Source organism: Amblyomma maculatum, chromosome 1 (assembly GCF_055883805.1).
Source record: "Amblyomma maculatum isolate TAMU_Amacu chromosome 1, ASM5588380v1, whole genome shotgun sequence".
Taxonomy (NCBI): Eukaryota; Metazoa; Arthropoda; class Arachnida; order Ixodida; family Ixodidae; genus Amblyomma; species Amblyomma maculatum.
Genome location: NC_139344.1, coordinates 326,646,906 through 326,661,476, shown reverse-complemented (window position 1 = coordinate 326,661,476; position 14,571 = coordinate 326,646,906). Strand labels below are relative to the sequence as shown.

At 44.7% G+C, this 14,571-nt stretch overlaps 1 protein-coding gene across 2 annotated transcripts in view; it reads left to right on the top strand.

Moving 5' to 3' along the window:
- Lrrk (Leucine-rich repeat kinase) overlaps positions 1 to 14,571 on the top strand; it is an 89,614-nt gene that overhangs the window by 44,405 nt on the left and 30,638 nt on the right. Inside the window, exons 17-23 of one of the 2 annotated variants that reach the window (XM_084586940.1) lie at positions 1,139 to 1,268; positions 4,756 to 4,850; positions 7,422 to 7,544; positions 11,031 to 11,212; positions 11,908 to 12,129; positions 13,831 to 13,962; positions 14,144 to 14,553. In XM_084586940.1, coding sequence (XP_084443066.1) covers positions 1,139 to 1,268; positions 4,756 to 4,850; positions 7,422 to 7,544; positions 11,031 to 11,212; positions 11,908 to 12,129; positions 13,831 to 13,962; positions 14,144 to 14,553 — 1,294 coding nt within the window. Of the gene's footprint in view, positions 1 to 1,138; positions 1,269 to 4,755; positions 4,851 to 7,421; positions 7,545 to 11,030; positions 11,213 to 11,892; positions 12,130 to 13,830; positions 13,963 to 14,143; positions 14,554 to 14,571 lie in introns of both variants that reach the window. The other variant, XM_084586932.1, reaches the window with a different exon arrangement.

The following is a 14,571-nucleotide window of genomic DNA, read 5'->3' as shown; positions in this document are numbered from 1 at the left end:
GAGAGGCGGCACGATGATTACCTTCGCTGACATAAGCATGCTCTCTTGCTCTCTTTCATAAGTGAACTGCGTGAAACAGTGTCACTCTCACAGCTCGCACACACATAACTCATTTTCACAATAAGTGAAGCCATTTCTTTACAAGAAAGCCATGTTTTGAACCCTTTAGCAAAATGTTTTGTATATGAACAGAAAGTAGGACACGCAGCATTAGGACTGCAAACTATTTTTGCTGCACTCGCTTATTACCTAGCCACTTGATTTGTAGTTTAGTGCCCTTGTGCCAATAGTAACTCGATAATTAAATAAATTTCTGAATGCAACCTTCAAAGGCGACGCAAGATCACCATCGGAACCTCAGCTTTTGCTGAAGTCCCTGTCCCCAACATGGTGAGAGTTCAATGGAAGATTCAGTGCACTAGAAAAACAATTTATTCATAGGCACCCTTTGCAATACTCAGTATTTCTTGAAGGATCACATGTTAAGGTGCATTTACATCTCGCATTACATATGTAGCAAAAGCCGGATTTTAAAAAGAAGGGAATAATGCCTCTTTCGTTTTCCTTTCTGCAACTCAATAAAGCATCACAACCGCAAAATAGGAATCGCGGGAGATACCACATTGTGTTTTAGAGATCCATACCCCCTCTTACTTTGCTGATGCTCCAAATGAGAGAAAACCATCTATTTTTCAAATTTTTACATCTATGGGAGCTGTGTACTGATATTAAACATCCCAGGTATGTAGGTAACATCATTGATCAAGGTACTGTAACAAGGAGCGCAGGTTTACAGCACCAGCTAAAGATGAGCATTCAGTAAGTTTTGCTGTGCGTAGCGCCCTCTCTCAGTAGCACAGTGCTCCGATGGTATGAAGTAGGACGGCGCACATCTTACCCACTTACATTTTATCATCCCAAGAAAGGAAGTGAAGGAGCAGTTTTACTTTACACTAGTAGCCGGAAAGCAATGACCACCGGTGCTGATCGCCACGCTGCTGCTTGGCTGCAAGCCTGCTCTTCCGGTCAGCAGGGCTGTTCAGTTACTTTTGGCAAAGACTGTACATGTGCTGTTTCTGCAGAGCTGCATTCGTGGGCTCACAGGTGGTTTTTGCATGCACGATTGACATTGGTGCAGGCAGCAAAGAACGGCTCCTGGAGCAGCGCATTCCAGCCACTTATTTGGCCCTGGAAGATGTTGTTGGCAGCCTGGCTCTCGAGCGGCGACTGCAGGGGAAGGAACCGGTCCTGCATGCTGAACAGTATCGGTGCGTATGGCCACATGCTGTTTAACTGAAGCGTCAGACTGGTGTTACCCAAGCCTTGGGTGGTGCTATTCGCCTTGTAGTGTGCTAATCGTAATGTTGTCAAAAAACAAAACAATAAATGTGCAACTCTGCTTGCACAGAAGTGTATGAAATATTTATTACATTACAAGTAGTGGTACTGCTTCAGTGTAAGAGTAGGATGTGTTGGATGCTTTAGTAAACCTTTTATCATCTAGCCATCTGTCTGCCAGGTTATTTACTGCTTCATTTTTTGATTAAGTGTTTTGAGGAGGCCTTGTATAGAACTCCCCAATTTTTTATTCTCAGTAAAAATCGATTATATTTCTCCTCACGACTATGCTAATGTTTGTTTAAAAGCAAGATACTGATTTATTACTGAGAAAACTGCATTAAAATGGAAAAATTTGTAGGCAAAAGCATTATAGTACCATTACTAAAAAACCCAGCATCCGTCACGACCAAGGGAGGGCAAGAAATAGATGTCATCAAGAGGGCACAGTACGAGGAAGATGGCAGTGTACCAGATGTTGCATTGTGGGGAGAGGTATGGATGAATGAGTGTGGTGTATAGGAAACCCAGGCTGTTAGATTACTTTAATTTAGGGGGGATAATATTGGACTAGGAGTGGATTATGATGGACTATGTTGGACTAATTAAGAGTGGATTGCATCGGATTAAAGGTGTATTTCTTTGCTTTAAAGTGGATGAAGTCAGATTGTGGTGGATTCTGGTGTGTACGGTGTGTTATGAATAGATTACATATGATGAAGTTGGAATTGGGTGGATTGAGAGTGGTATAAATTGCATTAAGTTGCAATTTGGTAGATTAAGTTGGATTGTAGTGGATAGAAAGTGAATTAATTTGGGCTAGGATAGAATATGGTGGGACAGGGTGGATTATATTGTAATATGGTGGACCAAGGGTCAATTGTGGTGGCGCAAGTTGGATTAGATGGGGCAAGTTGTTGGATTAGATTGAATTAAGTTGTATTAGAGTGAATCAAGGGTAGATTGCAGTGTATGAGTGGGTGGAATAAAAAAGTAGTCAGTGTTTCCGCCTTCACGTCCTAATTTCACTCCGCAGCTTTGTCCCTGCTACTCAAATCAAATTCCATCTCATCCCGTCAAGTCCAAAGAGGGCTTCATTTGAACTGAATCATAATGTGGCCTAGTTTCATAGGCCCATGTTAGACAACCTAACGCATCTGGTCCTGACACCACCGCAATTTGTTTGCAAAAACAATCAGGGATGTATTTCATTTTCTGACCTTCTCAATCATTTAAAAATTCGGTTTTCAGTGAAATTAGCCATTTTTTGTCATTGGAACAGGGTAATCATTTGATACAGGCTGACCTCAGTTTGTCCTTAGTGTCTGTTTAAGAAATTCACATCATCATTATCAATTTTAAAAAAAAAAAGAAGGAGAAGAAACCTTTTCTTTTCTTTTTTTTTTTCTTTTTTTTAATTGATGCTTGGCTCCATTTTTTTGCTTGGGCACCAGTGTCAATGAGGGCGGTAACAGGCACACCATCTACACAGATATCTAGAAGATTGCGGCGATGAGCGAGGGTCAGCAGAGGATTTTCGGGCCGGGTCGTCAATGCAGCTTCACCTCCGGGAGCTGCATTGATCAGTTTTCCGGGAGCGGGCCAGAGAAGTGAGGGGACGAGGAACGGTGAGGTAGGGGCGAGCGGGAACGGCGGGTCTGGGGAGACGGCGATCGGCTGGACATGCGCGGGAATGGCGGGTTAAAGTCACGAGAGGGCATATCACGGAGAGAGGTTGGGTGTGATCCGTAGGCGGTGTTGCGATCATGATAGTAGCGAGGTCAAGGTGGCGGAACCCAACGGCTGCGGCAATGGCGAGAAATGTGGCCGGCACGCGAGCAGTTGAAGCAGATGGGTCGGTTGTCGATGGTCCGCCATTCTTCTGGGTTGTGGTAGCGTCGGGTAGATCCGGGGTATCGCGTCGGGAAGGGTGCAGTCGGAGCCGCAGCAGCTACCACCGGAACGGTGGGCTGGACAGATGGCTGTGCGGACGGCTGACCAGAGCTGTGGCTTACGCTCGCATTAAGGCCCACGTTCGCGAATTCTTGGCGAACGACAGCTTGGATCAGTGCTATAGTAGCATCCGCCGGCTGAGGTGTGAATGCGACGGGGGCCATTGCCTCCAGCTCTCTGCGAACGATCCTGGTCAAGTTTGGCTCATGGGACGGCTGCTGCAGTGTTGGCAGATCTTCGCACGAAGACGTAGCAACTGTGTTTGGCAAGCGGTCGAAGCGGGGAGCAATACGACGATGTTTAGCTTGCTCAAACCGCCGGCATACCTCGAGGACGAAGTCGACCGTAGTACAATCTTTGCAAAATAGAAGGTTGAAAGCGTCGTCAGCAATGCCCTTTAAGATGTGACCCACCTTGTCACACTCGGGCATGGCGCTGTTCACTTTGCGGCATAGAGCTAGTACGTCTTGTATGTACGACAGATATGATTCAGTCGACGACTGTGCTCGCGATGCCAGGTCCTTTTTAGCGCCGAGCTTGCGTCCGATTGGCTTGCCAAAGAGATCCCGAAGCTTCTCTTTGCACACGTCCCAGGATGTTAGATCTTCTTCGTGCGTCTTGAACCAGACGCGCGCCGTACCAGCCAGGTAGAAAATAACATTTGCAAGCATCAACGTTGCGTCCCATCGGTTGTGCTTACTGACTCGCTCGTACATAGCGAGCCAGTCTTCGACGTCGATGTCATCGGTGCCGCAAAAGGTTCCCGGATCACGAGGCTGCGCAACGACGACAGTGGGCGCTGGCTGTGCCGCTGTGGAGGTAGCTGCGTCGGACTGCATAGTGCTAGCACCAAGTTGACGGCCACTACGGAGATCCAGCTTGTGGTATTGGTGTCTACCCAGCACCTCCACCAAGATGTTACGGGGCACGTCGAGATATTAGGAGGCGATGGTACGTCGTAGCTGCAACAGTTCACCGTGAGGGACACACTCACAGGAGAACCAGACGTAGCTGCAGCGTCGTCTTTCTCTACTAGCCCAGCTCTTCGTCATCGTCTCTTTCACTGCGTACCGTAACAATATGAACATCATTTCTGGCAATCTTAATGCCATAGTTTTCATAAAAGGGTACAGTCGCTAGTCACCCCGTTCGATCGTGTTTCATGTGACACTCATGGTGTTACAGGTCACTCTGTGTCTGCCTCAGTGGACAAAAATGGCGCTTGTGAACACTGAAGGCTAGGCTGTTACACGTAATAAAAACGCCCACAAGGATAGCCGCATTCATAGCTCAGTTCGTAGAGCATCTTTCATGATTTAACAGAGGTCTTGTGTTCGGATCTCATTGGTGGTGCGTGATTATTTTTTCTTCTGCTTTCTAATTAGTTACCTTAGAGCCAAAATGATTGATAATCTCTCACTGATTTGACCTATTTCTTAGGCTCTTTTATACTTTTCCTTGCAGGATGTTGGTTATGCACGAGTTACAGCAGAGGTTCGACTGCTGCTTTAGAGACATGGCTGAGCTCAATCAGGCCACTTCATTTCTTCATGATAACGGTGGGTGTGACACAGAGGTTGTCCCTGCAATGACTGCTCATGGAAAACAAGTCGAACATGCTCTGTTGAGTGACTCAAGCAAATAGAAAAGTTGTTCGCACGATCAGGCTAGTAGCTTGTGTTAAATCGATGTCAAAGCACGGGTTTGTGGAAGCCAGGAGATGCCCTCTTTTAATTTTTTTTTTTTTTTTATGTGAAGGTTTACCGCCTTTTCAGCCCAGATCAACCCATATTGAATATGTACTATTAGTAGGGGTGTGCAAATATCGAAAGTTTCAAATATGTATCGAGCACGAATATGGGGATAAAATGCCTTCAAATATTGAATATCTGCTCAACTAAAAGAATAATAAAAAAGCAAGCATTTTTTCATCTTATTTCAGAATTCATATGATATTTGCAAATAATATTAAACTAGAATTGCCCAGAAGTGTAAATACCCTACTAAAAAATCCAGTATAAGTTTTGTATGGGATTCTATATGTACCGTTTTTTTGTACAGGAAGGACCCATATGATACTGGATGGAGCTGGGATATCATTGCTGAATACACTAAACTGTCGTTAATCTGGCCTTCAAGGGACCGGAAAAAAAATATCTGAAGTAACCGAAAGCTCGGATTATCGAATGAGCCTGAAAAAAAGACTGCCAAGAACCATTTCCTTCACATTAATTTTATCTGATGAACCGTTTAACGATGGTTGTCAACATCCGAGATGAAATTAAATGTACAAAGATGTTTTTTTCTTGCTTTTGTCAAGTATTTTGAGAGGATGCTTCATTACACAGTCCATGCAGGCAAGCATTGCGGTGAAGTAGGCAGAACAGTGAAACTGCAGTGTATTCGGAAATTTTGAATATCAGTTTTTTTTAATATGAATATGAATCGAATAATGAGCATATTCAATTTGTATTAGAAATTTCTAATATCCACATACCCCTAAATACCAGACAGTGTTACAGGCACAAAGACAAGCTTTTGGGGATTGACTCAAAAAAAGCAGTTACATTTATTCTTATAGGATATTGTGTGCCTTGGTGATGCAAGCACTGCAGTACTGGGCTTTTGTGCGTTGCTCACAATAGCATATAATTTTCATGTTGCTCCATTATGGCTGTGTGTGCATGTAAGTGTTCTAATTAATTTTTTAATAAGCTATTGCCACAGCTTTCAATCCCAGCTCCTTCATTTTAAGAAAAATAAACTTCAAAACACAGGTTTGTAGACTGGCGCACTAAAGCCCAAAACATTTTGCTTTTTCAGCGGACTCGCAGCTGAATTTCATGGCCCAGATTTTTTTTTTCAGCATAATGAAAACTTAGTGACCAAGGTGCCTGTTTTTGCAACAATTTCGTTTGAAACATTGTAGAAGGCTTCCTAAAACATTTCTACCTGTGGATACGGCTGTATTTATGCATCCCGATTCTGGAAACTATGATTGGCAAGCCCGATGGCGATCGCATGGGAGCAAAGATGAGAGCCACCGGTAGTCACCTGTCAACTAGGTTTGCTTAACCTCATGGCCAGCATTGTACCAGATGATGGCCTATAAAAAATGGCAAACATTTCAGAAAGAAAAAAAAGAATGTTGTTAGGTACTTAGACGGTGACTGGAAGCTTTTTGAACATTCTGAGTTCATAAATATGTCGCATTACTTCAAAACCCCTCCTTGAGCCACAAAAAACTACCTTTCAATATTCCGAGTGGAGTTATTTTAAAACAGCAAGACACAACAAACCAAAACTGGGTTTCAACCATAATGTAATGCCACAAGAGACCTCGGTATAATGTCACCGATAATGTCACAAAACTTTTTTAGTGCATGTTGATTAGATAAACGAGTGACTGTATGTGACGTCTGGGACTATTATTTGTCTTAGATGACCAAAAACAAGCACTAAATTAATTGCTTGAGCAAACCCCGGAATAATATTGATGAGCACGCAGCTCGTAACATAACCCACACAGCTTGCCCCTCAGATATTGCCCTGATTGAGGCCTCCGAATGATGCTTAAAATGCAGTTGCAGGGGTACAAAATACTCAAAATAGCGCCCAGCTGCAAAATTTGGCTCAAAAGATTAGAAGGTTGTACATAACCTTTCGTAAGATTTTGCTACAAGATGTCACACCGGCTTTCTTTATGCAATTTTAAATGCCAAAATAATAATATCAATTTTTTTGTCTTCTATACTGCAATGCTCTGTTCGTGCAACACAAGGCAAGATCTTGTTTTCACTTGCATCATAGTCTCATGACATGCTTTAGTCATTTGTTGGTTTCTTTAATTTGCTGACATCAGACTGTATGTGCGCAGCTATGCAGTAGCTGTCTAATGTCGTTTTAAAAAAAGAAACAGGCAACATGTTTTGTGCCATTTTGTTTCTTTTTCATTTCTCTTGGTCCTCTGTCACTGGCTGCATCTTCCCGGTGAACATAGACATCGGTGACGAGTCTAAAAGAAATTGAAATAAACGTTACAAATAATGGCCCTAGTTCGAGCAAGTTTCTGTCTCTCACATGCCATGACCCTTGTTGGCAACATGTTCCGCATGTGTTAATCCACTCAGGCGTACTTCTGCACTATGAAGATGCCACGCTCAAGGACCTGTATTTCTTGGATCCACAATGGCTCTGTGATGTACTGGCTCATGTCGTCACTGTCCGTGAGATCAACCCTTTTGCCCGTAACGGTGAGTATTGTAACTGGTGTTTACATATAGTAGATGTAATGAAGCTTTTGCACTGTCTTGGGCTACACAAAACAAGCACGTCTGTGTTGTGTGCCATTTTCGATTTTTTTTTTTTTATATATATACAGTCGAACCCGGATATATCGAATTTCGAGTATATCGAACTCACGAAATATCCCCTTGAAAATCCCATGCAAAAGTATAGGAAAGCCGCGTCGTATATCAAACTCGATTTCGCCGGTTGTTCGATATATCGAACTCCGCACCACGCATTGGAAAGTGTGCCTTTCCCAAAGGCGATCGCATCACCCTCGGCCGTTTGCCGCATGAAGTTTTCAAGCCACGCGCGGAAAGAATGAGAGGGGACAAGACAGTTCGGTTAGGGTAGTGCCGCGCCCATTCCCCAAAGACGCGCGCATCTGCGGTTGTCGTTTCCCGCGCGCTAGCACGTGACGTTTGCAAGCTATGCGCGTGAATAAACCAGAGAGAACCGGTAGGAATGAGAGGGGAAAACGCGATAGAGCGAAGCGCAAGGGTGTGCACATTCTTTTGCCGAGCTATCTCTCTCCTTCCTCTTTCCCGGCCTTCGTAAGCAGCAGCACGCGCTGTGCATGCGCCAAGCCATCTCAGCCCGTTTTCAGACAGAACGTCGAACGCTTTCCCCAGCGTGTGTTGCGAACCCTCTGCGTGCAGCGGCTGATGTGGCTATGGCGCCTGCGGAAGTTAACTAGCGGCAGATCTTTTTTTTTTTTTCGAGAGTCGTCTATTTTTATCGTTGTGCTGTACGCGCGGCGTAGCGTAAGATATGGCGTTACGAAGCGGCGGCTTTTTTTTTTTTTTTTTGCGGGAGTCGTTTATTCTTGCATGTATGAATTAACGAAAGCATGCGGTCAGCTGCGATCATAACACCGGCTTTTAGCACTTTTCGCTTCAAACAGCATTTGCAGCTACTGTATCACGCTTTCCAATATTTTGTGGCAGTGGACTACGCCCGCCCCAAGCGCGGCGTGATAAATCGAACCAGGCTTGTCCAATCAAGCCATCACGGGCAGTCTGCCAAGTTCGCTCCCCGCCGCCGCAGGAGCTATAAAAAGATAAACACGCCCCGACGTTATCGCTGCGCAGCATCTTGGCACGCTGCCAAGAAATGAGCTGTGGATGAAAGGACCGAAACAGAGTGCCACATGCAAGCGAAAACGCTGGCGATTTCTGCCGCGGCGACACAGAAACCTTGTTTTGAGCTGCCGCGGTGGGGTGGCTCGAACGACGGGAGGGACGCAGTTCCAACAAGTTGGAAATTTTTTGCTCTGTCGCTGCCGCTCGTCGCTGAGATCGCTTAATCGCTTGCATGTAAGCGAGCTGGCCTTAACGCTTTTTTTTTTTTTTTCCAAATTCTTGAGTGCAAAAGTGAAGGGTGGGTTCATTATGCGAGTGAGTTGATTACGCGACAAATGCGGTATCGTTTTTTCGCATCGTAAGTGCTGTCCCAAGCCGATTTCTGTATATCGAATTATCGATATATCGAACTATTTCGCGATCCCCTTCGAGTTCGATATATCCGGGTTCGACTGTATAGTAAGCCTTGCCAGGCTCTTACAGGAATTTAAAAAGATACTTCCTGATGAAATACATGCAAATTAAAAAAAAAAGCTGCTAAGGCCAAAAGTAGTATGCTACCAAAAAGGGAGAAGTAGTGTGTGTAACGTGTACGGAAACATAGGTTCATATAGAATATCTACACAACATGGAGCTCATTTTGTAGTGCGAGAAAGAACAATTCTACTGAATACATTTTTACAGTTTGTGAGTGGAAAAAATTATTGATGCCAACAACAGGTGCTTCAGATATGTGACACTGTTAGCCACTTTCTTTCATTCATTACCTTTAAAAATAATTATTTTACATATAGCTTTTGTCGAAGGAAAACGTGTTTTATCTTGTGATGATTATATCTTCAGACCCAGTGGTCGTACACTTGTTGCTGCTGTCTTCAAAGCACCTCTATTTATGAAAATAACTCAAGTCGCTGATGCATGCATTTTCTATTCTTCAAATCAACTTTTAACCCAGTCACTTGAAACCTTCTTTAGCGTTGCGGACAGTTTTGTGGGCACGTAGATTCTGAGTTATCCTTTGAAAGGCATTGATTTTTTTCTGTCTGTAGTCTTCTGCCTTCTATGTTGTACACCTCTCCAATTTTGGCAGACTTGTCAGCGAATCAGTAAAATATGGTAAAATATGTAATATAAAAATAATCATTTCAGCCTTTACTGTGAGCAAAAGTTTAATCGGGGCTCATATGTGTGCTTTTCTTGCTTGCTGTTGTGCCAGGCATGCTTACAGGCAACAGCAGTGCAGGTAATTAGTAGATTAAATGTTAGCTAACAATGATTGCAAATGCATGCAGTGAGGTTGATTGAAGAAATTGTTACTGCAGATTAACTTAAGAATTCTCGGATAAGGGGAACAGTGTGAGGCAATTGGTTGATGTCTCGGGACTCAATATATACAGGACTCAAGCAATTGGGTAGTGTCTCGTAGGACTCAATATATATATTAAAAAAAAAAAAATTGCTTAAGACTAACTGTTTTACATGTCCTTCAGTTAAAACGCACTTTCGGAGAGACTGCAAATTGTTATGACCCTTGCTTTGTTGTGGTACTCACTGGCCGTTTATGTGGTACTGTCGAGAGAGAAAAAAAAATACAAAATGCTTTCGTGCAAGAAAGCACACCTCCACAAAATGGTTTCTGCACACCAGTGCAGAGAACTGCGGAAAACCTGAGCAAGATAGGGAGCAAAAAGAGAAGGAAATTAATGACAGCCTCTGTGGGGTACAGTGAGAAAGATATAGATAAAAAACCTAGACCAATGGCATATTCGAGTAAGGTAACATGAGCTGGTTCTGTGCTCGCAGCTTCACTTCACTTTATGGATAATGCAGTGAATGACTACTATTTGCAATTATTCTCTTTCTGGAAGGCTGTTATGTATTGCTTGTTAAAGTTTTCATGCAGCATATATTTGTACACACCTAGCTTGCTCAAATATCTTCTTTAGGGGCACTTCTTTCTGTTAAGATGAACTTTTGAAAAGGTGAAATACTTTTTGGTCTCTTCGAGTTTGCTTTAAGGAGTCTACATTTTTCCTTCTTGGTTGTGGCACTGTTACAAATGCTGTGAAAAAAGTGCTAAGCTTTTATATTTTTGAAGCTTTTCATTTATGAAACTAAAGAGTACCGAAGAGAACTGTTGTCCTTGAAAAGTCTGGAGGCATTTTTCGTACTGGGTGTATTCAAGATCGTCACAAGAAAGTGCTAAGCATGCCAAGATGGAACCCGTGCTACAATGAAGAAGTGGCTTGGTTATCATTCACCGCTGAGCTCTGCCCTAGTTTTGTACGTAATGGTGGCAGCTTGAAAGGCACCAGTCTTCTGATGAGTGTGGTTCTCTAGAATGTTGTCTGAGGAATGCAATGTTTTCAGGCATCATGAGGTTAGAGGACCTGCAGCACCTGTTTAGAAGTGCTGAGACACGGAGCTACTTGTTGAGCCTGCTGAACAAGTTCGAGGTTGCCCTGACGTGGGATGGCCGCAGCCTGCTAATCCCATCCCTGCTGCCCTCGGAGGAGCTTCTTCGCTGCGGCTTGCCCGGAGCGGACGTCCGTGTAAGTTTGTCCCTGCCTGCAGGTGTGACCACACTACAAGGCAGCTTCTCCATGCCAAGAATGTGCGCTTATGCTGTGCCGTGGTGTGAGAACTCAGAAATTGGTGGGACACTGTGTTTCATATGTGTTGAAAACGGCATCAGTTTTAGAAAGCAGCAATGCCAAAATAGCACTACTTTTGCACTCTGCTTACCCCTCACCTCCTCGTCTCTTACCCAAATAACTCCTCAAACTTTCTCTGCTTAATCATCTGCGCCACATCACTGAACTAATAATCGATGCTGTTAGCAGCAGAGCTCATCAGTAGTGGCAATTTTGCATAGTTGACGAGACACTGTCACACTGAAAGGTGTGAGCAAAAGAGGCACACACACTGATGGCACCTAGGTGGTACATAGCGCAGTTCTCTAGTGGCATGTTTTCTATGGAATGAAAAGGAAAAATTAATGGGATTCATACTCAACTACATTGGTAGACTTCAGCACGAATATACTAATGTGGTCTCTAAAAGATCCTTTTTCTCTTTGCTTCTCGACGTTACCCTATCATTATCCTTTCCACAATGTGCTGTGCTATCCTCACTTTGCTGCTGCAGCCTGAAAACATTTTGTAAAGCGAGAGAGAAAGAAATGAGAAAAGTGCCTGGCATTTGTGGCAAGGGCCGGATGACCGCAGAGCAGTGGGCCTCCTTGCAGGTGCCCGTGCGGTCTCGGGGCTGGGGCCTGCGCTCGGTGGGGAATCGTGCAAACGCGGCCGCTGGGAGCGGGCAAAAAGCGTCCGGCGGTGGTGCGTGCACCACCCTACGGATTCTGTCTGCAAGCCGTGAACAGCCAGCTGTGCAGCGGCTGGTGCTGCTGTCTTACCTGCCGAGCGGCTTCTGGGCACGCCTCATCACACGCCTCCTCGCTGATGACCAGGTATGACTTCGGTGGTGACCGTCTGATGACCAGGATGCCCTTCTAGTGCAGTTTGGAAAGGCTGTAGCTGTCATTTCAGCCAAGCGATACCAGCAAATTTTTTTTCTGGGGTGGGTAGTATGGTACAGCGAGGAACTTGCTGGAAGTAACCGTGCTTGTGTAATGGGACAGTCTACGAAAGCAGCTTATGGTGGTAAAACTTTACAGGAAGGAAATGTAAGATCTACGACCCAGTGAATAGCACAGGCGCTAGTTTCGACAGAGACAAAGGTCAAAAGGTGGTTGAATGCTGCTTTAATTGCTTCATGACGTTAAACCCCACATGCCACCACTAGTTCGCACTGCTGTGCACAGAGGGTATCACGAATCTATGACGCTGCACTAGATATGCCCGTTAGAATTTGTTAAGCAGACTAGGCATAGTACTAATTGGCTTTCCTTTTCTTTTATCCCCTTTCCTCATGTACTCTTTTGCTACGCCAACACCTACAACACCGCGGGATCAGGAAGTGCGCACTAAACTGCTGTTTCAGCAAAAAGGGCATTGCAGGGTAGAGGAACAAGAAACTAATTAGGTATATAGCATATAGTGGAAATCAAGAAGAAGAAATGGACATGGGCAGAACATGTAATGCGAAGAGAGGATAACCGATGGTCGCTTAGGGTAACAAACTGGATTCCAAGGGAAGGAAAGCGCAGCAGGGGGCGACAGAAAGTTAGGTGGGCGGATGAAGAAGTTCGCAGGGGCCAGGTGAATGCAGCTAGCACGGAACCGGGTTAATTGGAGAAATATGGGAGAGGTCTTCGCCCTGCAGTGGGTATAGTCAGGCTGATGATGAGGATGAAGAAGAGGAGGAGGATGATATAGCATTTAGCCTTTATGTTGCAAAGGCGAACCACATAAATAAACATTAATCTGAGTAGGTTAAGCTTAAAGCCGTAGCGTAGTGCCCTTGTGATTGTTACTAAGTGTTTTGTGCATTATGTATTTTTTTTTTTTTTGCTTTGTTCTTGGTTGGGTTCTTGTTTTGTTTGATTTGTGCAGCCAATTTATTTGTAAGTCTACTGTGGTGTTAACATTAGGGCTTTACAGCATTGTTATAACAGGCCACGATTTAAAAGCAGGGTGAAAATTGACATAGAGGTAGCAAAACAAGGGTGAAGGCACAAAAAAAAAGAGAAGGAGATTTTCTACGCATGCTTCAGAACAACAACAGATTTTAAGTTATCATGGTATTTTAATAATTAGTTGTTCCTGCAAATAAAAACGGTTTGAAACTTCTTTCTTCTCGAATTAACGATACAAATAGCTAATATTAATAAATGATGCTTTTAAGTAGTGTGGCTGGCAGAATATATAAGCATACTTGATGTAAGCATATGCAGTTCCTTTCTCTAACTGATGACAAGCCAGCTAGTACTATAACTTAGGTTGCTAATGCACCTTTATCCATAAGGAGTAAAAATGGAGAAAAATACGCCAGCTTTTTTGAACTCTATAAAATTTGTTTACATTAGTCTTGTGTGGGTCACAGATAAGTACGGTATTCGAACTTGAGGATATGTGTGAGGTATAGACTGTTTCAAACTTTTCTCTAAAAGGAATGAAGTATGAAGGAAATTTCCTGCTACTGTACCAATAAGCATTTTTGCGTGGACTCCTCCTTCCTTGTGTGACGCTAATCCTTCACTCTATTCCAGGTTGTGGAAGCACTTCGGGGCTACTTGGCCCCACCTCGGGGCTGGGAGAAAGATCCGGGCCTTGCAGCTGCCCTCTCCCAACGGGCAGAGTGGCTGTGCTGGCAGACTGGGCTTGAGCTGCGACATGCACAGGTAGACACACGTTGAGGACCATGCATTTTATGTGCTCTCTGCTTTTTTGAGGTCACATTTATAGCATCTTAATTCCTTTTACATTCATTACATGTCTTCGGTCGTGTGGATTTTAGAGCAGCCCGTCCTGTGTTCCATATTGTTTGCCGCCTCAATTTCCGCCTCGCTTGTGTCGTCGCAGGCTGTGCTGCTTCGTGTGCGCGAAGTAGTGTCAGGGGGTGCCCCATGTGACCTGCTGAATGCTCGTCCCCGGGTGCGCCTGGAGGGCCACTGGAGCCCTGTGGAGACGCAGGGTGCAGTCGCTCTTCTCCTGGAGCTTCCGCTTGAGCGTCGGCAATGGGGGCCCGCGGCGCTGCTGCCGCGCATGGAGAGTGCCACCCAGCTGCTCGCCCTGGCGGCAGACCATGTTGACACCCTCCTGGAAGACTGGTACCCCGCACTGGGCACTCGTTTTGTGCACACTTCTCAGGGTCGCTTTCTCGTCACTCGCCTGGTGCCCTGCCCTCAGTGTGCCAATGGCCAGGGCTGCACAACTGCGCCACCCTCGGGTCCACCTTCACGTGCCAGCACTGATAGTGGCGTCGTAGACAGGTAAGAGCAGGCAGTGGA